Source organism: Apodemus sylvaticus, chromosome 6, assembly GCF_947179515.1.
Source record: "Apodemus sylvaticus chromosome 6, mApoSyl1.1, whole genome shotgun sequence".
NCBI classification, from domain to species: domain Eukaryota; kingdom Metazoa; phylum Chordata; class Mammalia; order Rodentia; family Muridae; genus Apodemus; species Apodemus sylvaticus.
In genome coordinates this window covers 55,928,834-55,955,092 of record NC_067477.1, presented here as the reverse complement: position 1 = coordinate 55,955,092, position 26,259 = coordinate 55,928,834, and the positions used below count along the sequence as shown (strand labels likewise).

Genomic DNA, 26,259 nt, shown 5'->3' with positions numbered 1-26,259 from the left:
AATATTAATGTTTCTTCTATTTTTCATTGTTTGATTAAATCAAGCTTTTACCAGTTCTCCAGTCTCTATTATCTCAAAAGAAATCTCTCCTACATTCCTACATATTTCTTAAATTCTTATATCAGTTTTCTAAAAAGTTCAGTGTTTCTTAGGTTCCTGACAGTCACACAGTCTGGGAAAGGTTGCCTTCAGATTCACCTCTCTCTCAGAAGAACACTTTGGCCTTAACTTTTGGGTTCAGAAGTTTATTCATATAAACTCTTTCTAGCATGTTACATCATTTACCATTTCTTCCTCTTGAAAAGTGTTTTAAAAATTCTCTGAAAAAAGGTTGGTATTTTTGGTTCTCTTTTAAGGATCACAAAATTTTTCTCCATTAAAAATGGTTTTATCTTCGAATTTATATGCAAACCTCATTTTTACTTTGTTTACACCACATTGCCTTAGTTGGTGGATGATTAAATACAGGCTTAGGACAACTTTTGAAACCAAAGTCATACAAATTAAAGTATTCTATTCAAGTAACATTTTAAATACTATCATAGAAAAACTTTCACAAAATAGTATTATTTTTCACATTCATGTAATTTTCAAACTAATCTATTATTTATGCCTTCATCCTAGTGTAAGAAAAAATAGGAGGAAAATTTCGATATGATGTGCATTAAAAAATATAATTAATAATAAATGCAAACAAATCCGAATATAGTTTAGTCAGAAATGGAGTATATTCTGACTTTATTTTGGAAATGACAAGTCTCTTAAGTGAATGATTGAATTATACACAAAATTATACAACATATTAGCTAGTAACAAGGAATAGTGCCTAAATTATCACTGAGGTAATACACATTGATTACCATATTCATTTCAGTGCACACAATACCTCAAATTAAGACAGGCTGAATTATAGAAGAAAGTATAAATTTATTACTCAATTTAAATTTTCATTGTTTGATGATTGTGCCATTTGCCAATTATTGTTTTATGTGTTGTTGATTACTAATTATAACAAATTTTGCTACTGTTTATACCTATAAAATGAAAATGCATTGTCTACTTAATATTTTCATATTCTATCACATTTTTGATGCTGAAAAATTATTCTGCTCCATCAACCCAGTATTAAACTGCTTACTAATGTCTTATACTCACTGATGAACATATCTTTAAATGATCATTATAGAAGTCCCTTTATGTAGTAGGTAGAAGTTAACACAGCCACATAACTAGTCACTGGACAGAGAATGAGTGATTTCAGTATGCTCAGCCCTAAATGGGACATGGATATTACACTCCCTCTTCCCAAGGCTCATACAACACAGTGGAAGATAGGACAAAAAGATAAGAGAGCGAGAGAGGGAGAGAGAAAGAGAGCCAGAGAGTGAGAGCAAGAGCGAGAGAGGATAAGAAGAAACTGTTTTCCAGGCACAGCATAGCATTCATGCTAAAGCCATACAGAATGCCAGCATGGAGTCGGGAGGTGGGCATGGAGTCCCTCTTCTAGAAGTAGGATGGTGCAGACTGTGGTAGGTTGACCAAGTTCTGGAGGGTGGTCATGCACCTAAGAGAATGATGAAGCACAAACTGTAACCAATGGGTTTTAAAAGTGAACAAGAACAGAAATGAGACAAATGATAGTTGAGTAGGTAGAGAAGTAGGGTGTTGATCTGGGGGAGTTGAATGTTGACTATGACCAAAGTACACTTTTGAGATTCTCAAAGGATTGATAATGACAAATTATCCTTTACCATGACAACTTAGTGTAACTGACTTGTGGTAGAATAAAACTGAACCAACCTATGGCATTCACTTCATTTCTTTCCTTGGCTTATATGAATTTTCACTGATGACAAAGTTTTAACTGTCTTTAAAATAGTTAAATGTAAAGTAAATCAGGTACTTCAAATATATTATTCTTTAAAAATATTCAATGAAGTTTCTTTAGTTTTGATGTTCTTTGCTACTTTTGGCTGAGAACAGTTTTCTTTAAACTTTTAAAAAGACACTTTGGAAGCTCACTTATTAGACTTTTTTCTTTTACAATTTGTTTTCTTGTTTCAGTAATTTAGTTAGAGTCACGAGTGTCCAGCAAAGCCTTTACAAAATAACCCAGAGAACTGAGGAATCGCTGAAGAATGATGCTCTGGGTAAAAGAGCAGAGGGTATCAAGAGCTACCATTGTAAGCTTGATAGTGCAGACATTCGGGGCTAGATACAGAAGCAGGGAGAGCTTTGTGAGCTAGGGGCCAGCTTGGTCTACATGCCTATATAGACAGTTACAAGGTAGCTGGGACCACAGCGTAAAAATTTTGAGATAGAGAGAGAAGAGAGAAAAAGGAGTGAGAGAAGCAAGAGAGCAAGGAGTAGAGAGAAAAAAAAAGAAGAAATGAATGATTGTGAATGAATTGTCAAACCACCCAGAATTGTTAATCTCAAGTAGATCGAAACAATAAAATTGTACTAGCTGCTTAGCATAGATAAAATAAAAATTAAATATTTCTGAAGAAAAACACATAACCTTAAAAGATTCTATATTAAATAAATGGCTGTCCATTAAAATAATTTTCTTTTTTTCATGTGTTCATGTGTGCGTGAGAGTGGGTGTGTGTAGGTGTGTGTATGTGTGTGTCAGAGAGAGCGAGAGCTAGAGCAGGAGAGGGAGAGCGTGAGAGAGAGAGGGGGAGGGAGAAAGTATTTTTATGTGTAATGGCATTTGTGTGCATGTGTTTAAATATGTGGGCGAAGGTTAAAGATAATAAATATATTTTAAAACAATGCTTATTGGTTCACTTATTCTCTCTCTCTCTCTCTCTCTCTCTCTCTCTCTCTCTCTCTCTCTCTCTCTCTCTCTGTGTGTGTGTGTGTGTATGTGTGCAGATATGTGTCCGTCAGTGAATAACTTGCCTACAGTTGGTTCTTTTCCCACCATGTGAATCCTAGAGATCAGATTCAGATCCCTAGGCCTACAACCAAGTGCCTCTACCCACTGAGTAATCTTATCAACCCAACATTTTGAAAATATTTATAAGAAGTTTACAGGCAGATACTTGGCATCTTATATGCCACACTTATGCCTTTAGATAAAAGGAACAATAAAATGGAATAAAATAAATATGTCATCAATTTAAACTACGATCTCACTTTGGAACCCCTAAGATGCATGTGAGGGAGTTGCTGAGTCTCTGTTACTTTTCCCCAGTGTGGAATACTGACTAAATATGCCTTTTATGCTTTTCACTCTTTGTTGTTTGTTTGTTTGTTTGATTTGTCATTTTGGTTTTTTGAGACAGGGTTTCTCTGTACAGATTTTCTGTACAAAGAAATCACTTTGTAGACCAGGCTGGCTTTGAACACATATAGATGGGACTAAAGGCGTGCACTACCACACTTGACCCTGCTTTCCACTCTTAATCTGATCCTCTTCACTGACTTATACTGGATAAGCGGCTCCATCTGACTTGGGGGCTGAACTGTGACTGCAAGTTCAATAACACCTTTAGAAGGTAAGTAGGTAAGTTTTTCTCACCGTGCATTAATTATTGGTTGATTTTAAGATGGATATGAAACTTTTATATATTTATTTATCTCATGGTTTCCACAATCATGAAAATTTCAGAAGATTGAACTGTTGAAAGAATAAGACAAAAGACAGCATAGGGATGAAGAAGAGACAAGGAGGAGGAAGAAAAGAGAGAGGTACACACACACTCATTCACATACATACACACAGAATGTCTGACAGAAAGAGAGGAAGCAACAGGGAGGAGGAGATGAGCAAACCCCTCCCAAAAAATAACATTAAGAAATTATGATGTCTACAAGAGAATATATTTTAAGCCTATTTCTGATGGATACTAGGATTTTCTTGAAGCATTTAAAAAGATCACTACTGTTGGAAATAGATAAAACCAAAGGGGAAAATATACAAACACAGAAAAATATGTTTAGCCAAATTTTGATCAATTAATTCCTTTAAAAGTCCTTGTGCCTTTCAGAATTTAAACAGATTAAACTTAGGTGATTTTTTACATTCACAGGAGTAAATGTATTAATTATATGGATGCTGAAAGGATTCTAGCATGAAAGGTGAACTTTAAATGTTGAATTTGTCTTTACAGGCCTTCAGGATTGGAGGCAGTTTTTAATACTTCATAAAAAGAAAATGGAGTTACTTTAAAAGCTAATTGATTTTGCCCCTCAGCCACAAATGAAATACTTCCTGAAGGTTCAAGAACTCTGGTTTGCCATAACCCAGCTCGAGCATGCCTTCTACCAAGGAACATTCTCATCCTTTCCTAAAGAGAAAAGTACTTTTCTTTAAACTTATGTTTTCTTTTAAAAAAACATAAGTGAATAAATGCAAAAGTATGGATGCATGTACCCTCATGCTTTAGTAAGAATATGTCTCTAACAAACGAAACAGAATGAGAAAGTCCAGAAACAGTGCAATGTGATCAAGAGGTATGTGACAGCCATACAGGGTTGCAGTGATGTTTTAGAGTTTGTACAGGGCAATTGCCTAGCTCTATAGGAAACTAAACAAAGGATTATTACTTAATCAGATGTAAGAGCTAATTTAAGAAAAAGTATATAGAATAATACAGGAATCTTACCTTCCTTCCCATTGTCTTTTTAATTCATACAAACTAAGTTTGCTGAGTCTCTGACTTTTGGGAAAATGGATCTTCCAAATCAAAAGGAGAGAGATGCTAAATTATGTTTTCAAAGAATCCATCCATTGTTTCAAAATCATTTTACACTTTTAGGGCTTCCAAAGACTGTTATGCTTTCAAAAATTAAGAATGAAACATTTCTTATTTTCTGAGTATTTAACAATGTTGACTTTTATAACATTACTAGAGATTAAAACATCTGCTTTTGTTTGATGTAAAGAAGGTAAGCGAGGCTCTCTTTGTAAATAAACACTTTAGATTTTGCATTGTCTTTTCCAAACAGGGTTTCTCTGTGAAGCCCTGGCAGTCCTGGAACTCTCTTTGTAGACAGTGTTGACCTTGAACTCAGAGGCCTGCCTGGCTCTGCCTCCAAGGGGCTGGAATTAAAGGCATGTGTTACCACTGCCCAGTGGATAGGATTTAGTAATTTAAACAAACACATGTTCACGAATCACAAACACAACACGAAGAATGTATAAGATTATACCATACCTACATGCAACCCTTTTGAGAACATATGTGAAATTCTTCACATATTATTTCAATGAACAGAGAAAAAATAATTAAGAACGAAAAATTGAACTATCTATAGTCAGACAACAGCAAATAAACCTGATCATTTTAAGAATTGATATGGCTCTGATCAATTATCCGAAAGAGAACAGTAAAATCATTCTAGAGCTACAGAACAATTCTCTCTCTCTCTCTCTCTCTCTCTCTCTCTCTCTCTCTCAGGAGGGGTGATGGTGATGGTCAGGAGAGAGTTATAAGCACTATGGAAGATTAAAGGGGGGGAAGAGAGTAAATATTTGCTGTTAATTGCTCCTAAAAAGCCTTGCATCCAACAGACAACGTGACAGAGAGAGAGAAAAGGGCTGGTTTGTATAATTTCAGATGTTTTTATTAATAAAGTATCATAAAATGAAAATATAGGTGTCTGAAAATAATTAAATAATCATAGAGAATTGTGTAAGAGTGACTAAAATTGAAAACTTACAAATAATTTCATTAAAAATACAGTGGACGTAAAATCTGATCAATTCTACATGGAACTTTCCAGCTAATAAGGGCTAACATTTTAATCAAGAGCTTCAATATACAGCCCTTTCACAATTACTGAACACTGATGAATTATAGCTCATTTTGCTTGGTGCTTATACTCAGTGTTTTAATTTTATAATTAATTTGGTGGTTCCTCAGAAAATTGGACATCGTACTTACTACCTAAGGACTCAGCTATACCACTCCTGGGCAGCTCCAACATCTAATAAGGACACATGCTCCACTATGTTCATAGCTATCTTATTTATAATAGCCAGAAGCTGGAAAGAACCCAGATATACCTCAACAGAGGAATGGATACAGAAATGTGGCACATTTACACAATGGAGGACTACTCAGCTATTAAAAACAAGGAATTCATGAAATTCTTAGGCGAATGGATGGAACTAGAAAATATCATCCTGAGTGAGGTAACCCAGTCAGATAAGAACAAACAGGGTATGCACTCATTGATAAATGGATATTAGCCTAAAAGCTCAAAATACCCAAGATAAATTCACAGACCACATGAAACTCCTGATAAAGTAAGACCAAAGTGTGCGTGCTTCAGTCCTTCTTGGAAGGGGGAACAAAATATGCATGGGAGGAGATACAGAGACAAAATATAGAGCAGAGACTGAAGGAACAGCCATCCAGAAACTATACCACAGGGGATCCATCCCATATACATTTACCAAACACAGACACTATTGTTGATGCCAACAAGTGCTTGCTGACAGGAGCTAGCTGTCTACTGAGAGGTTCTGCCAGTGCCTGACAAGTACAGAGGTGGATGCTCTCTGCGAGCCATTGGATTGAGCACAGGGTCCCCAATGGAGGAACTAGAGAAAGGACCCAAGGAGCTGAAGGGGTTTGCAGCCCCATAGAAGGAACAACAATATTAACCAACCAGTACTCCAAGACCTCCCAGGGACTAAACCACCAACCAAAGAGTACACATGGGGGAACCCATGACTCCATCTGCATATGTAGCAGAGGGTGGCCTTGGTGGACATCAATGGGAGGAGAGGCCTTTATTCCGGAATAGAGAAATGCCAGGACAGGGAAGCAGGAGTGGGTGTGTTAGTGAGCAGGAGGAGGGGGGATGAGATAGGGGTTTTTTGGAGAGGATACTAGGAAAGGGGCTAACATTTGAAATGTAAATAAAGAAAATATCTAATAAAAAATGAAAAAAAAATCCCATTGATCCAATTACTAGAAATTCTTTAAATGTTTTTGGACAATGACTTGAAAGATAGCCAGCAAAAATCATTGTAACTTCACAAGTCCTTCAAATTATATTCTTGTTTAGGAAGTAATAAACTATGCATCATGTTAGTTAGCATTGGAAATTTAATAAGCATTCGTGTGTGATTACTGAAGAAAGAACATGAACAATAACAATGCACACCCAGCACAACAGCAACAAAGCAAACAAAAGCAAAAGCCAAAGCTTCTTCCAATTTAAAGAGGCTGTAAATTTCAAATCAGATGTTGTGGGAATATTATTGTAGATAGCTGTTTCAGCAAGTATAACAGGGCTGTGTCTCCAAACTAAACATGTTGCTATTATGCCTGTAAGGGTTACTTTTTCTGAAAAGATAGGGAGTCAGGAAAAGACCTTGAGATGCCTGGGGTGTAACAATGGAAGAAAGAGATGGGGGAAGGAGAGGGGAGGAGAGGGGAAGGAGAGGGGAGGAGAGGGGAAGGGAAAGGGGAGGAGAGAGGGAGAGAGAGAGCGAAAAAGGGAGAGAGGGAGTGGGAGCACACTAGCTTGATTTTATTCAGTTAAAATGCTTTAGAGAAAGTAAGCTATTGGTAGAAATCTGGCTAAATTTTGAAAGATGTTTTTGTTATGCCAGTGTTTCTGCAGCCTGGTTTCTGAGTCTTGGCTTTATTGCTGAAATGAAACAATTTGAGAAATTGCTTAATAGTTCTCTCCTATATTTTATTTCCCTAAAATAGTCATACTTCTACATCATATATTTTTCTGAAGAAATGTGTGTGTGGGTGTGTGTGTGTGTGTGTGTGTGTTGCATACACACATGCACACATGGATGTCTGGGGAGGCCAGAACAGGATATCAGATCCTTTGGTGCTGGGTTTACAGTTGGTTGTGGGTTTTGTAGTACACCATCTGTATGGTAGGATTTGAACTCATGTCCTCTGAAAGAACACTAAGAATCAACTTGCCAGCTCTTGTGAAATGCATTAAAATGTGAATGCCTTTAGTGAGTATATGCCCCCTGGTGCATAGCAGGTACTTGACTGATACTAGTGACTGTTACTATGAGGGACTGGTAAATTCTAAAGCGTCTAAAGTTTTAGTCATTGATGTTTACAATGATAACCATCCCCCCACCACTACCCCCAACACTAATACATATAAAAAGGAACATTTTGAAATGTTTGCTGTGCCAATACGTCTTTCAGGGAAATAATTTCAGAATCAATTTTTAAAATTAAAATAAAAAATTTTAAGCACAGCTCTTCATGTATATAAACTGGAATTAGGTATATCAACACTTTTTCAAACAGAGGTTCTTATGTTCTCTGAGATTACACTCTATTTCTGTGCAACTAGGAAAGTATAAATTCAGGCCTCACTGAATATATATTGATTTTTTTTCAGAAAAGGTGAATTGTAAATCAATATTGTAATTATTTAATTATGTCAGCATAATAGATCATGGCTAACAAATACGTTAAAACGATTTTGAAACTGAAGGGAAAAATGCTTACATAACCAGTTGGCAGAGGTCTGGGAAAAGGATTTGATATAAGATGAAGACAACAGAAAATGAAAAAACATAAAGGGAGGTAAGGCATCCCGAGAGCCTGATGCTTTAAAGCATATAATTTACAGAGTACCATGGATACAATAGTGACAGTAAGGCATGTCTGCAATTTATTTGACACATTGTCCATCAAAGGGCATCTGCAGAATTTGCTACCTTCTTAGTTTTGATTTATATTGGCAATTTCCTCTGAATGTCATGTCCTTTATAGAGGCTTAGCTGCTTTGGCAAAGTGGCTAGATCATGAAGACTCTGAACAGTCAATGAATTAATCCACTGATAGGATCATATTTTGATGAGCTATTAGAACGAGATGTAAAACTAGATGAGAAATAGCTAACAGAACTGGTTCCTTGGGGTTATGTCCTTAAAGGTTTTGCTTTATTTGCAGTTCTGTCCTTCACTAACTGTGTTCCATCCAACATAAGGTCTCTGACATGCCTCCAGACATGCTGCCTGCCCTAATGCCCCATCTAACAAGAATTCCACGTGCAGTAGAGCCAAGCCTCCATAGATCCTCTTAAACAGACTGTTAGAATCTTTTCACCTTTGAGTTTTGTTTGCTCAGGCATTATATCACAGCTATGAAGTTGATTTACACACTCCCTTTGCATACTCCTATATAGAACAACCGGATGAGTACTATCAAAGGGGTTATCTGAGAATAAGGTCATGGGAATGAACAACTACCTAAGGACCTCCCAACATGCCCCATTCTAAAAGGTTTCACCAACTCCCAAAAGTACTAAGCCAGTAATTGATCCTTAAATCACAATGAACCTTTTGAGAACAAAAAAATGTACTTAAGGTCATAGGCCTAAGTTATTCTTTTTCTTTTCTTAAATAACAGATATGGCTCAGCGTATTCTACTTTAACAGCTATTTTTGGGAAAGTGTACACAAGAGGAGCTAGCATTGAAGAAATGCCATTGTGAAGACTAGCTTAACCAACCAAGGACAATGGAAGCTTTATCCAACGTGGGAGGATAAGGTCAAATAAGCTTTGGAAGGTAGAGGCAGGGGGAGACTTTATAGGTAATTCAAATGAGTACAAGATCATTTTTAGTTTCCTAATCATTTATTATTTTCATAAATCTTAATAATAGAATGCTCTTGACTCACTTTACTCAAAAATAGAATATAAAAAATTCCATGAAAAGTCCTTATTGGTTTACGAAAAGAAGTGGAAGTCACCTCATTCTTTAGTTCTTAGATTGAATATATGATTAAAAGCAGAAGATCAGAGAATAGATTTAATTACAGATATAACAATGGGGAGTACTGAGATGCAAGCTTTTTCAAAACTCAAAAATGGATAAACGACATGTATCTTTCTTACCTCAATCCAGTGGAGGGTCTCTATTCTCTATGAGACCAAGCAGAGCTATGAAATAATTGCTGTTTACTTCGCTAAACTTATTGGATACTTTAAAACTATGTTGTAGAGAGGTATGCTGATTTATGCTCACTATGATTATTTAAAGAAAGAACAATAAAAGAAATCTCATTTGCATAATACTAATACTCAAAAGATAGTGCTAGCTCACTGAAACTTGCATGTTTGTACTACAATTTTCCAGCCCCAAATGATCCTGAATTGGATAGGTCCAAGGAAACACACCTAGAGTTTGTATATGTGATATTTTGGATCACATATACATTTGTGATTGGAAGGCACTGCAGCACATTAATAATTCCCACAATATGCGGAGAATTTCTTGTTCATGATGTTATCCACACTCTTTCAATAGCAGCTTGTGACAGAAGTATGTGCATTTCTAAACCTAGTGAATCACAATGGAAAACTTCAGATGGAAACAGCACATTATCTAGTAGGAGTTTGGAAGCACTGAGTCAGCCATTCAGCAAGAGATTAGGAATCAACATAATTTTTTCCATACACATCAGGGAACTATTTCTTGCTTGACTTAGGACTATGTGTCTCAATCACTGTAAATTGTTTAAGGATCACATGAGAAGTGTTTCTCCTGCCTTAGTCGTAACTTTTCTACTCATATTGGAAACCATCAAATTCATATTCATTTTGGGCTTGCTATATTTATGAAATGAGATATTGTATACAGAAAACAATAAATATAAATCACACATGTATTTTACTTTAAAAATTTGTATTTTTAAGAAAAAGCCATCTTCCTAATTTTACATGAAATGCTATGGTATTCATGGCAAAAACGTTATAGGAGCAGTGACGCACTTATTGAGTGGATTTCAGATCCACTCTATGAAATGGAATCTGTATCTGTCACCAACATTGTTAGAGTGGCCAAGAACCTGAGACTAGAGTGATTACAAGTGTAAACCTAATACTCTATCCTGCTAAAGAAATACAGCAATAAAGATGACTCCTAGGTATTCATGCTATATTTATGATTTGTTCAATCCTCACCATAGAAGCTCCTTTCTGAAGGAAAAAGAAATTAACATAAAGACCTGCACTGGAAAATGTGAGTGAAATATGTTGACACACTCAATTCTGTATCAGGTGTCATCATCAAACCGTTTGGCTCAAGACTCAGCAATCTATGTGGAAAAGGAAGCAGAAGGTTGTAGGGCCAAGGAAATGGAGTCTGGAAGATAGAGCAGGGGTGTTTTTCCTAAGAATTCTCCGAAAGTGTGGCAGCATTTATAGGGACTGCACAGGTTTAAGCCAGATGAGGTCCCTATACTGAGAAGGGGACATGGACATGAGGTCCAAACTTAAAGAGGAAAATATGTGCACATTTTGCACATATGGGTAGATTGTTGTGCCTTGACGACTTTCTGGAGCATGCCCGAGAAACACAGACATTCTCGCCTGTCCTTGGAGTCAGTCTTACAAATGATTCTACTCTGTAAACTAGATACAACTTATTAGTTTTTCTCAAGTGAGCTTGTTTTTTGGTAAAATAAAACAATAAGGTATTTACTGTTGGATCCATGACACTTCAGGCTAACTGTTGCAATGTTTTCATGTCAACTATACAGCAAGATTTCACAGACTATCAAGGATATTTTTCATATCCTTGATAATATATGCCTTTGGCAGGACTAACACTCAAAGCATGTTTCTACCCTTTTTAATCCCATAAAGAAATATTATGGTAGTTTTGTTAGTACTACTTTATTGTATCGTGATGCAAAAAGAGATGGTTTGAATACACCTCACAGTTACTGACTACACTATGGCCAACAATTCTGTAGCTAAGGGTAAGGGCCTTCTACATTTACTTACTATGTCTACATTACAATAATCTACATTGTTTCTTAAAATATCACTTTGTCAAGGAATGTATTTCTAATGATTTGTTCACTGAGAGAGCTGGGCTCACTAAAATCGCTACAATAATCCACAAAACCACCAGCATAATGCAATGAACTCAACTATGCATTGCTCACATGCATATGTGCAAAGGGTCCTTCCTCTTGGTCCTGTGGATGCCTCTGTTAACCAGAAACTCATCATCATCTAGGTCCATCCTTATCCAGTACCCTAGTAGGTACTGGATCAAAAATAAGTTTCATTTGAGGTTTTTCTTAAATCTCATTTTATTTTTCCAACCATGGGGCTACACACCATAACAATATACTAGGTGATAGCCATTCCTCTGTGTCCCTGCTGCTGCTAATTTAGGGGCTTATATTTTGCTCCAGACCTAAAAACAGACTTTGTCTTTCTTTTTCTGATTTTTTCCAAGTATTTCCATTAATGAGGCTTACTGAAACTTTATTTAATTGAATATGAAGTCATATGATTATGAATTATGTATTACATAATAACCTCAATGAATAAGTACTTGAGAATATTTTGAATTTTTTTATATTTAACTTTTATGCTTTTCAAATGGCATTACATAGTCATCGATATATTTTATATTCAATATATATATATATATATATATATATATAAGTAGAATCTTTTAAGTAAGAGGACATATATAAATCTCTATAAATCAAAATGTGAAGACCTCCCTCATAAATGGGGTTCTGTAAATATTGACAGATCATAAAGGTGATAAATTTATTAACTCTAACCTAACATATGTTCTCAGTATACTTTGTTTTATATAACACATTAGTAAGTATATTTTACTGATACCATATTGTAAAAGCAAGTCGATAATACATTATTCTAAGTATGTGATAAAATTTCCTTCATGTAAATAAAATATCATTAGGATTGAAGACCTTTAGATTCTAGTTGTAATTAAGTATTATGATTATTCATAAACATTTTTCAATATTTGACATATAAATCAATATTTGAGGAAATATTTTTAAATTAAATGTGACAGTATTTACTTTCTTTGTCGATGAACTCACCTCTCACAATGATGTTGGTGGACTTTTTTGCAGGGTTTCCAACATTGTTATTGGCAATGCAGCTGTAAGTACCAGCATCATCAGAAGTGATGGCAGGTATGGTCAATGTCCCTCCATTCAAAACAATCTTTTCAGGCAGAGTCCCGAAGGACCTGACCCAGGTGAGAGAGGGCGTAGGCTCCCCTCCCGTGGTAACACACACTAATGTTATGGCCTCTCCAGGATTTACAACTATAGGGTCATCCACCAAGAGCTTAATTGACGGAGATGCTAAAAGACATAAACAGAAGACATGCATTTATTGAGATATGTTGAACTAGGAATCAAAAGCAGGTTTTATATTATTCATTCAAGCAGTTTAATGGAAATGTTGCTTTTCCTCAAAATTAGCGTGTCCTACTCAGACTTTGGCCAGATGTAACACTTCTGTACTTCAATTAAGCAGCATGAATTTATAGAACATTAGTAAATCTTTTACACCAGATGTAGTATTTTGAAGTTATTTTCAGATTATTTCCATGGGCTAATGCCAGTGCTATTTGTTTATGGTGCTCTAGGAAAAGGCACACAAAAGAACGCAAATATTATTTTCATTTCTGTGAATTTATTGTTCTGACACAAGAACCACAAAAGTGACTAATGTCAAATAGAGCATCTATTTCCTCTTATTGATATGCTACTTTTTCTCTCATTCAAAGTTGTTTTATCCTTGTGTTTTTATGGAGTGGATGGCAGATTGTTTCACCTTCGACTTAATCGGGGATGAAAATGGCTGACACTTTCAAATGAATTTAGGCAACTGCCATATAGCGAATCCTGATTGCGCTACTTCAGATGCACAGTCACATTATGTGTTAACACAGTAGTCAGGGAGGTTTAGGTTGTGAGTTCTTATAAACACAGCTTTAAAATTCAGAAAGAAACTATCAGAAATGCCCCAGCAGAAATTCTGAACCTACCACTTCTTTTATGGTTAATCATAAGATTCCCTCAGGAAAAGAAAAAGGTCTTTTCTAATCCTCGAGTTAAAAAATGAAAATATTAATATTCACTCAATTAAAAACAATTACCTTTCAACAAATACTTAACATTGAAGCTATATAGAGAATATAAAATATTACACTCAAACAGGCACAACTTACAACATTTTCTTAAATATAAGTAGTAAAAAGATATTTTATTGATGTTAAAGTTAATATGCTCAGGAATATCTGATGAAAAAGTGAAATCAGTATTGTATGTAATATACATCTATATCACATATATATTTACTTTCTAAATATGTATAAAGTATATATTTATAGCATATACATTATGTACATAGTAGGTATTACTATATTTGACTTCAGTTTTTCATTTCTTTTAAAAGTCACATGTTAATATGCATGAACATATGTATTTTGAATATATATATATTCTGCTATATAGTATATATAGAGGTTAATGTATGCAAATTCATTTAACTGCATTAATTTAAAAATTATTAAGCTCAGCTTAGAGCTGCAAATTATAATTCAAACCTATTAAATTGTGTGTTTTAATAAAATCCATCTTTCTTTTAAAATGAAAGTAGTGGAAATAGGGTAATAGCTCTGTGATGAGGATTCCTGACAGAGGGTGGGGTGGGGAGTGTCGTTGGCATTTTCAAACATTCCTGTTGCTTGCTGGCTCTTATAACATCATTAAAATAACATGGGGATTTTCAAAATGTCACAACATCAGCTCCTCTGATGTTCTAGCATTAAGTTATAAAGATTTATTATTAAAAATATGTTGGGAAACAAACATAGTAACGGCGATATGTGAAAGTCACCACAGTTGGGGAGAAAACAAAGTGTGTAAGGAATTATTAAATATTAGACTAAGGAATAGAAGATGCCATCAATTAAATCTTATAAAATATGTATTGCACTTACTTATTAATATATCACCATGAAGATACAAATGAAATCCTCATATAAATTGCATAAACATAGAATTTTCTTGAACTAATACTTTAGAAATCCTAATGCTTATCAAACTTTGATTAAAAAGTTTCATTTATTTATTTATTATATTATTTTTTTAATTCGATATATTCTTTATTTACATTTCAGATGATTTCCCCTTTCCTGGATCCCTCCTCTGCGAAAGTCCCATAAGCTCTCTTCCCTCTCCCTGTTCCCCAATCACCCCCTTCCCATTTCCCTATCTTGGTATTCCCCTACACTGCAGCACTGAGCCTTTCCAGAACCAGGGGCCTTTCCTTGCTTTTTCTTGGGCATCATTTGATATATGAATTGTTTCTTGGGTATTCTGAGCTTCTGGGTTAATATTCACTTATCAGTGAGTGCATACCATGTGTGTTCTTTTGTGATTGGGTCGCCTCACTCAGGATGATATTCTCCAGTTTCACCCACTTACCTAAGAATTTCATGAATTCATTGTTTTTAATGGCTGAGTAGTATTCCATAGTGTAAATATACCACATTTTCTGTATCCATTCCTCTGGTGAGGGATATCTGGGTTCTTTCCAGCTTCTGGCTATTATAAATAGGGCTGCTATGAACACAGTGGAACATGTGTACTTATTACATGCTGGGGAATCTTCTGGATATATGCCCAGAAGTGGTATAGCAGGGTCCTCTGGTAGTATCACGCCCAGTTTTCTGAGGAACCACCAGACTGATTTCCAGAGTGGTTGTACCAGCTTGAAACCCCACCAGCAGTGGAGAAGTGTTCCTCTTTCTCCACATCCTCGCCAGCACCTATTTTCTCCTGAGTTTTTGATCTTAGCCATTCTGACTGGTGTGAAGTAAAATCTCAGGGCTGTTTTGATTTGCATTTCCCTGATGACTAAGGATGCTGAACATTTCTTTAGGTGTTTCTCAGTCATTAGATATTCCTCAAGTGAATATTCTTTGTTTAGCTCTGTACCCCATTTTTAATAGGGTTATTTGGCTCTCTGGAGTCTACCTTCTTGATTTATTTGCATATCTTAGATATTTGCCCTCTGTCAGATGTAGGGTTAGTTGGTAAAGATCTTACCACATTTAAATTATACTGAAAGAAACCAAGTTAAAGTTTAAGAATGTATATTAGGGCTATAGAAACAACAAATTTGCAGTAAATAGAAGAATATTTGCTTATATAAAAGGATTATTAGAGGAGGGGTAGTTTTCTGTAAGAAACTGCAAAATAAAAAATAGAAGAGAATTTCAAAGTTTAAAAGTCATTTCCTATATAGAAAGAAATTCATTGTTTTGACTCCGTTAATATACAGAAGAATATTTACAACGTCATCACTTGATATTATTCTTCATGAATCTAGGATGAAAACAGTTCTGAGCATGTTAGATTTATTGCTACCTTTTACTTTCCCCGATTGTTCTTGAAATTGAAAATATAGCCCAATAAGACTATTGATGATATAACTAACAATTTTGAAGCCTCAATAATATTCAAATGTATTAGCTATACAAAATTTTCTAACTTTAAAATTAAGAAAATTACAAGATTAAACTTTTTTCTACATTCTTTGTTTACATTCCAAATGATTTCCCCTTTCCCTGTACCCCCTTCCCATTAGTCCCATAAGCCCTCTTCCCTCCGCCCATTCCCCGATCAAACTCCTCCCACTTCTCTGTCTTGGTAATCCCCTACATTGCTGTATCAAGCCTTTCCAGGACCAGGGCCTTCTTCTTCCTTCTTCTTGGGAATCATTTGATATGTTAATTGTGTTTGTCTTGGGTATTCAGAGCTTCTGGGCTAATATCCACTTATCAGTGATTGCATTCCATGTGTGTTCTTTTGTGATTGGGTTACCTCACATAGGATGATATTTTCCAGTTTCAACCATTTGCATAAGATTTTTATGAATTCATTGTTTTTAATTGCTGAGTAGTATTCCATTGTATAAATATACCACATTTTCTGTATCTATTCCTCTATTGAGGGACATCTGGTTTCTTTCCAGCTTCTGGCTATTATAAATAGGGCTTCTATGAACATAGTGGAGCATGTGTCTTTATTGCATGCTGTGGAATCCTCTGGGTATATGCCCAGGAGTGGTATAGCAGGGTCCTCCGGAGGTATCATACCCAGTTTTCTGAGGAACCACCAGACTAATTTCCAGGATGGTTGTACCAACTTGCATTCACACCAGCAGTGGAGGAGTGATCCTCTTTCTTCACATCCTCGCCAACACCTGCTGTCTCCTGAGTTTTTATTCTTAGACATTCTGAGTGGTGTGAGGTGAAATCTCAGGGCTGTTTTGATTTGCATTTCCCTAATGACTAATGATGTTGAACATTTCTTAAGGTGTTTTCAGTCATTCGAAATTCTTCAGATGAAAATTCTTTGTTTAGCTCTGTACCCCCCTTTTTTTAAAAAAAAAATAGGGTTATTTGGCTCTCAGGAGTCTACCTTCTTGAGTTCTTTGTATATATTGGATATTAGCCCTCTGTCAGATGTAGGGTTGGTGAAGATCCTTTCACAATTTGTTGGCTGCCATTTTGTCCGCTTGACAGTGTCCTTTGCCTTACAGAACCTTTGTAATTTTATGAGGTCCCATTAGTCAATTCTTGATATTAGATCATAAGCTATTGGTGATCTCTTCAGGAAATTTTCCCCTATGCCCATGTCCTCAAGGGTCTTCTCTAGTTTCTTTTCTATTAGTTTCAATGTGTCTGGTTTTATGTGGAGGTCCTTGATCCACTTAGAGTTGAGCTTAGTACGAGGAGTTAGGAATGGATCAATTCACATTCTTCTGCATGCTGACCTTCAATTGAATATCATTTTTTTTCTTTGAGACAGGGTTTCTCTGTGTAGCCCTGGCTGTCTTAGAACTTACTTTGTAGACCAGGCTGGCCTCAAACTCAGAAATCCACCTGCCTCTGCCTCCCAAGTGCTGGGATTAAAGGCGTGTGTCGCCGCTGCCACGCCACCACCACCCAGCTGGGATTAAACTTTTGACATTCATGCATTAGCATGTAATATTTAGTGAATGTTTTATAACTACATGGCTTTGTTTAAGAATTACAAGTGATTCTTAGAGGGAAAATGGAATCATGACCAAGAGAGGGAAACTAAAGCTTACGAAAACATTTCATTTATAAGTATCATTCTTTTTTTTAAAAAAAAAAAAACTTTTACATGGAATGGCTCTTATATTAATTTGGCATTACATACAAACATTCTGAGTGAAGTTCTGCCTTTTTTATTTTATCTTAGTATCTGACTAACGCAGAAATTTACTATCTCACTCTATAGAAAACTGAGCATTGAATTCATCATCTTCCTTTCTTACCCTTTTGAGGTCTGGGTTTACAGGCATGTATTACTATATTTCCCTTCAGATTTCCACTTCTTTTTTAAAAAATCACCCGTTAACATGTATGGATGTATTTACATCTGCATGCATTTTGTATGTGTTAGTGTACGTGTGCAAGTGCAATGACACCAATAAGGAGCCCAGAGGTGAACTTGAGGGAGTTAGTTCTCTCCTTTTACTATGTGAGTGCTGAGGCTTGAACTCAGGATGTCAGGCTGGCAGCAAGTCCTGTTCTTCACAGAGCCACGCCTCCAGCCATAGTTGCTCATTTCACCATCCTTTTGGTGTCGCTTTTTGGCTGTGGCTTGTATTGCTTTAAGGAACAATCCAAATGTGGCAACAAGGAATGAAGAAACAACAGACAAATGTACAGAGGAACTGAATTGTATGAGCTGTGTTCTGTAATGGAGATGCACTGATGGTAGCCCAGAATCTCAGTGCGTTTATTATATACAGAGCAAAAGCAGAGAAGGCAAGGTAATCATACAGAAGGGAAACGTTGTGACTGATGGGTTATGCATACAATGGTTTTAGCTAAGGGTCAAAGTTCTTAATCATCACCCATATTTAGACCAAGGAAAGGGTTTGTGATTCTCTGAGCCAGTCCTGGTAAAGGAATTTCCATTGCAATGGATCTGACATTGGGGTCATAGACATGGCTGTATTCTTCTCAACAACATACATTCACTGAAAACATCATTAGCTCCCCACTCATTGCATGATATTTCCTCAGGTACAAATGATGTGCTTCAGACATAATTCAGCCATACAGCAACGTGAATGTGAACCTACACAAGTTCTTTAACTTCTGGTCAACTCTCATTGGCATTGTTAACACAGAGAACACAAGTATTTATTGATAGATAATATAAATATAAGGCCATTATTTTAGGACTTACTACAAAAGATTCACAAAGTTATGTTTTCAGTTATCATTCACTCTATTTCCTTCTCCCAGGCTTAGTGGTAGCCTGACAAGGAGTGTGGCTGCAGAAGGTCTATAAACTTTGATTATTTTGATTGCATGTGGCAGGTGTAATTTAAGATCGTTTTGAATTTTTGAAGGTCCTGTATCTCATCATATTTAAAGTCATTCATTTTGAAGGAACAAGAACCCATATTAATCAAATTTTATAATATAGTAAGTTAAACTCACTGTATTTCAATACTCATTTGCTTAGGACCGGCATGTGCTGTTCCTTAGCACTGTCCTGTAACTGTCCAAGTGCCTTGAGGTAACACATTATGAGCACCCTTTTCTCTGTTTAGTGAGTATCTAGGAAATGAATACAGATGAAGCCCCACTGTACTAAATTATAAACCTAGTTGGTTACGAGGTATGTGTTACCAAATATATTGGCTGAGTCAACCACTAAAACACATCCATGGCTAGACATGTAGATGAAGGCGTGTAATTCAACCAATTCAACTGTGAAAGTAGGAAAATCAGGAACCCGTGGTCAATTTCAGCTCCACAAAGAGTTGGAGGCTAACTTTGGTTATAAGAAACCTTATCTAAAAAACAAAACAAAACAAAGCAAACCAAAAAATAAGAAGCAAAATAAAATATGCCCTTATTTGTAAAGCAGAGGGCATATAATTTTGTTTCTTTTCTTAGTATGTGATACAGATGACTTTGTCTCATTTTAAACCAAAACATCAAAATACAACAAAACAAAACAAAACAAAAGAAAACACAAAGGATGAAACTGAACAAGAAAAATACTGAACAGGACAACATGGAATTATTATTATTTGAGTTGCTGATCAAAGTGGAAAGTAATGGTTACTAAAAGGTATGAGGTTTATTCTCACAGAGGTAGAAGTGAAGAATTGACTTAGTAGAACAAAAAGTCAACCAGAGATCATTACAGGCAATAAAGAGTGAAGCAGATAGAAAAATATGTTCTACATTCTAGCGTCCTGCAAGACTGTGGGATGACACCACCTCTAGCACAGCCACAGCACTTTAGTTTATTATACATTTTTAAAGAACCAGGAAATAGAAACCCAAAGCTTCTCAGTGCAGAAATATAATGAATGTTAAAGAAGAGATATGATAATTAATTGTAATTTAATCAGCATATATTATTAAATGTATGAACTTAAATCTATAACTAATGACTATGTATTATTACTATGCTTCAAATAAAAATCATATGAACATGAATTATATAAACAAAGGAAATCCTTTAAGTAAAGTTATACATTCCTCTTAACAAAAACTGCCAATAGCCTTGTCTATGAAAGAAAGGCCTTCTGTTTCATGAAATTCTTAGGCAAATGGATGGAGCTGGAGAACATCATACTAAGTGAGGTAACCCAGACTCAAAAGATGAATCATTTTATGCACTCACTAATAAGTGGATATTAACCTAGAAAACTGGAATACCAAAAACATAATCCACACATCAAATGAGGTACAAGAAGAATGGAGGAGTGGCCCCTTGTTCTGGAAAGACACAGTGAAACTGTATAGAACAAAATCAGAACAGGGAAGTGGGAAGGGTTGGGTGGGAAAACAGGGGGAGAGAAGGGGACTGATGGGACTTTCGGGGAGTGGGGGGTCCAGAAAAGGAGAAATCATTTGAAATGTAAATAAATATATCAATAAATAAAAAAAAAAGAAAGGCCTTCTGTATCTAAGGGCACACTGACCCTGGGCACACTAAAGTCCGGGGGAAATCCTCTCTACCTCAAGGATTAGGAACATGCTATTTCTTACATCATTAAGGCTCACTTTGCTCCCAAATATTATTTTTCCACATTTCCTTGTTCTCCCTTGTGATCTAGAGTGAGCCTTCCATTCCTTACAAACATTACTAAATGATTTTGTTGTATCTTTCCATGTAGCTCCTGATAAGAACGCTGGATCCTTAGAACTTCTTCTTAGGTGTGCTATAGGTCCCCAGACTCCTATGCTGACAATTCACAAGGCAGACTCTTTTTTTGTGTTTGTTTGTTTGTTTGTTTGTTTGTTTAGCTTGGGTTTCACTGTCTGCATCATCAAAAAATTTCAGCCATGCTTTCTAAATTGCCAAAAGAGTGCTCTAAGCAAACGAAAATAACTGCAGCTGTACCATCAGGTATAGATAGTCTTTCTGTACTCAGTGCTTATGTCTGACTGTGATTCTAGTTAGGATGTCAGGCTGATCATATAACAGCGCTTAATTATGGAAGTTAGTTGTCACAGCTATCAAGACTTGAATCCCTCTTAAGGATGAGTATTACAGCATTGTATCACGAGTTATGCGTTCTGTGATGGGGATTACATGGATAAGACACAGTTGATATATATATATATATATATATCGATAGATAGATAGATGACAAATAGATGATAGAAATATGATACATAAACAAATGTACAAATGGATGTATAAATAGGTATATAGGTAATAGATAAAGTGTAGGTGATAAATGATACAGAGATTGATTATAATGACAAAGAGGACCAATAGATGAATGAAAGGTAGTAGGTAGAGGGATAATAGATTATAGATAGATGAAATATGAGAAATAGTTCATCATAGATAAATGATGACTAGGAGAAAGAGACAAAGATGAGGAATGATAGGAATGAGTACGTGAGGGAAGGGAGGAGATCAGAAAAAGAGGATAAGAAAGAAGTAACAGAATGAGAAAGATAAAAATGGAAACCAAGGAGGAAATGATAATATCATTGGTATGAAATGTCTTTCACAGAGTTATGTATGGCAAGCCTTGGGCTTCAGCTCATGCAGTTGTATATAGAGAAATTTCAGGAGCTGGGGTCAAGCTGAAGGAATCAGGTGACAGGAGTGAGTTGTCACTGGGGTGAGAGCACTCTTGAGGTTTATATCTGACCTCATCTTGTCATTGATCATTCCCACCCACTCCATCCCTTTTCTTTTCCTGATGTGGGATGTACTGCTCTGCTAGGTACCTCTTACCATGATGTATTGAAACCTTGGAAACTGAAAGTTAAGATAAATCTTCTGTCCCTTAGGGTGTTTGCTTCAGGTGTTTGTTAAAGTGATGAAAGTCTGACTGGAAATGTCTGACAGATAGTAGACAACAGGCATACAGGGGATAGATAATAGTGTAATCCTGGGAGAGACAGGAGTAGATCAGACTGTCATGAAAGAAAGAGACATAAAGAGAGAGGAGTTAAAGAGAAGGGATGAGAACAGACAGGAGACTTGAAAAGCTGAGTTTCTGTTTTCCCAAATTCCAAGCTGGGTTATTCTGTCTTTTTTGACACAGTGTCTTACACACCTAAAGCCTGGTTCTAACTCAGTGACTTATTGTGTTGCTCAGGACTGGTTTTAACCCCTCGACCCTCCTGCTTCCATCACCCAAGTACTAGCAGTACTGATGCGCACCACCATGCCCAGTCAACATCTTAATAAGTATATCTGAGGAAAGACATTCTTCCCATATCTCATTCAGCACCTTTTTCCTAGCAAAGAAAAGTGATTGTTTTCTCTCTTGAGCTGAACAGGAGATACTTGAGTGGTCTACAGAGTGATAAAATAAATGGCCTATTGACTATCATATATGTATCCCCTAGGACCAGATATTGCACAGGAAATGGGACTTTGTGTCCTTTCTTATGTTTGACAGGACTGAGTATGACTGACTAGAAGTCATGGACCCAGTATTCTTACAGGCCATTAAAAGAACTCAAAGGTGCAAAATGACAGAGTGAAAACAAGAGAACAACCAGGTAGAACTGAAGTTTCCAAGATAGTGGAAATACATCTATCAGAATTTTCTGACAGGGATGAACATGTGGCCTAGTGGAAACGTGCTTGCCAAGCACCCTCGAAGACTTGAGTTCATCTCAAATAAAGCAAAAAGACAAACAATAAAATACTTTTGAGTATTCTAATACTACTGTTTATGGTAAATGGAATGAGTCAAACTACAAAAATCATGGCAATGTACATAGTTGAATTAAAAAAATAAAATTGAATTGAGAAGGTAAAAGAAGATAATTATTTCAAATATGAATTCATAATGGGATCCGTGCCCACTCAAAACTCTAGCAATTCTGTTGTTAGTGGTATTGTCTCTGGAGGTTAAACAAAGATTTTTGAGTAAAATTTTATCAATTTAGATCTGGTTAAATTAGAACAGGTTCATGGAGGAAGAGAATTACTTACTCGGCCATATTCTTTGTATTACTACCTATCCGGCGAAGAATACAGAAAAATATTCCTTTTAAAACCTGAAACTAGAACACAGTTTTAATCATATGTATATTCTCACAGATTTTGGCCTTCCATGGACCTTGTATGAAACTACTAAAAATAGAGCCTGATTTGTCACATGAACTATAATTTAAAAAGCACAAGCTGTTACTTACATATACACATATCAAACATTCCAAGTAAGAGAAGTAATTCAAGAATTAGAAAGTGAATTGATTCATGTGGAAAATGACAAGGAAGGAAAAATAAAAAAGAATTACTTGATAGATATGCTCTCTGGTAGGATCTGCCTAATTTAAATCCTTCACAATGGGTCTAGACTGTTATTCAAAGGGAATCACTGAGGAGGAACATTGATAAAGACAAAAAAGAGGCTAGAAATAAAGAAAGGCCAGGAAAAGTGCTGTGATAGGCAGGCTTTGGAGTGGAAAACCTGCCTCTGGTCTGTGCAACCAAAATAGTGTGCACCTCAGAACTCTCTGGAGGATCAGGGATATTGGAAGAGTTTACCAGCATCTACAGCTCACTGGAACCTGACTTTCCAGGCTCATCCCTGCATCTAGAAAAGTTTTTCTACAAGGGGATTTTAATTTCAGCTTCATTTCTGCTTCTGTGATAAACACTCTGACCACTGCACCACCCTCCCCAACTCAGGAATGAAAAGTGATTATTTGTCTTACAGTTCCAGGTCACAGTGCATTACTATGAAGTAGTTAAGGCAGCTAGGTCAAGCGTGGCATTCATGGTGAAGGGCAAGAAAAAAATGTAGGCATGAGTCCTTGCTTTCTTGTGCTTAGCTATCCTTGTCCTCTTTTGTATTGTTCAGGACCTCCTGCCTCAAGAATGATGTGACAGAGAATAGACTGTTCCAACAGTTAGTAATCAAGGTCATCCCCACAGACATTCTAATAGGCCACCCTACTGTTAATGACCCCTCCTTGACACCCATCTTTATACTTAATCTAGAGAATATACTTATTCTCTAGATTGTGTCAAGTTGACAGTAAAAACTTACCAGCATATTAATATACAAGATATATGGGTAGATATGACCAGAATTCAGAATGTATAAATTATAAATTAATGTTATAACTTTAAAAAATTAATCAAAATTAAAAATAAAACCAGAAATATGTCCACAGAAAGTACGTGAATTGCCAGGAGAGTCTAAGAACAGAAGACAGCACACTTGGTGTCTGTGGTCACTGTTTCCAGGTACATTCAAAATCAATTACTAGCTACATGAAGATACTGTGTAAAGGGGAAAAGAAAGAACATAGAGGGGGGTCTGCTATCAGTCAAGAAATAGATGCCAGATGAAGTGAATGAGAGGACAGTATGAAGTAGTGACCAGTAATGAAAGTAGGCCATTTACTTCCCCTTTCTGTTCTACCACATGACATTTATAAATCGGCAAAAGAACATGTAAAATGTTAACATCTGAGGTGAACTTGTATGTGGAGAGACTTCACATACAAAGCATAGAAACTATGCTTTGCTTGAAATAGTCTCCATTTCATTAAGTTGAAACATGCCTGTCGTGGTAGATACTTCATAGTGATTCTATTATTCATGTGTATTTCATGCCAAATGTGGGCAACTGAAAATTTCATAAAATAAAGATGGGAGTTCATTTGAAAACTGAATGATCTAGACACATTTGTGACTTTATAATTTCAATATTCTCAATCACTTATTACTGAAGCTCAGGAAGATGATATCATACTGAGAAAGATTATGGAAAATGATGTTCAGTAATATTGAAGCATTTGAAATAGTATTCATAAATAGTACTTACTCCAGGAGTGAACCTTTGCTAGAAATACTGAAACCAACATGCATTTTTATTATTGTAATATTCATAAGACAGATTTTTGGAAATGATCAAGAAAACAGAATCTATTTCTTCATGGAAAATTGCATTAAAGGATTCAGAATATGATCAATTTCATAATATAGTAAATCTCAAGTGAGTCTCTAGAATATTTTTAAATAGTGGGTGGCTTCACAGTCTCTTTTAATGTTATTACTGTTTTTTATCATCAGTAACTGAATGTCTTCTTTCCAGGGAAACAACCTACATTTATTGAGTAGGTATTTATAGGATATGTATTCGATAATGAGTAACATAATCTGTCAATGAATAAAACAAAACAACTAAAGCTTCCCAAAATTCAGAAGTATACACTCTAACAAAAAAATAATAAAACCTCTGGATACAACTATTTTTGTCTCATGTGACTTTACACTGCTACATCATTTTCAAATTCCCTGAATTTATGTGTGCTTTTGACTCTTGACCATGTTGTTGATGTCATCAGAATATAGAAATTATAAAAGAATGCCAAACAGGACTACATTGTGTTAAGACATTGTAATATCTTACAAATGACTCATTCGAATCTAACTCTTGTACAAAATAAAGAGGAACTTGTTTATGTTCAAGATGTACAAAACTCAATGAAGTAAAAGGTCCACAGTCAATCAACTACAGGAGTACAAACATCCAATGGCCTGAAAGATCTTTGTAAATACGGAAGTGTGTTGTAAAGACAAACTTCAGAATTACACATTGCTTCTTCTGTTGGTCCACAGTTCTTTCCTGTTATTTTTAGCAGGCAAGGTCTTGGTAGGTCTGGTCTCATTGAAATTTAAAGGAGAATTAAAAACTTAGGTAGCCATCACTGAAGAAAATCCAAGCTAAGTATTTCCAGCTAAGTCATTGGTGATGCATGAAAATATTTTGTTCTCTATAGAAGATACTGAGATCTGGAGAGTAGGACTATATTGTAAAGGTACATTTATTATGATACAAGCAGAACAGTAACTGACTCTGCTGTTGGAGTTCACTTCCAATGTTTGACCATTTAGTAAGCATGACCATTTAGTAAGTAATTAATGTTGTGCTTTTACCCAAG

The 26,259-nt window shown here is 35.8% G+C and overlaps 1 protein-coding gene across 1 annotated transcript in view; it reads right to left on the bottom strand.

Annotated features, from left to right (window-relative positions):
* Mdga2 (MAM domain containing glycosylphosphatidylinositol anchor 2) overlaps positions 1–26,259 on the bottom strand; it is a 788,307-nt gene that overhangs the window by 193,545 nt on the left and 568,503 nt on the right. The window contains exon 6 of the mRNA XM_052185765.1: positions 12,836–13,105. Within this exon, the coding sequence (XP_052041725.1) occupies positions 12,836–13,105 (270 nt within the window). The remainder of the gene's footprint in view (positions 1–12,835; positions 13,106–26,259) is intronic.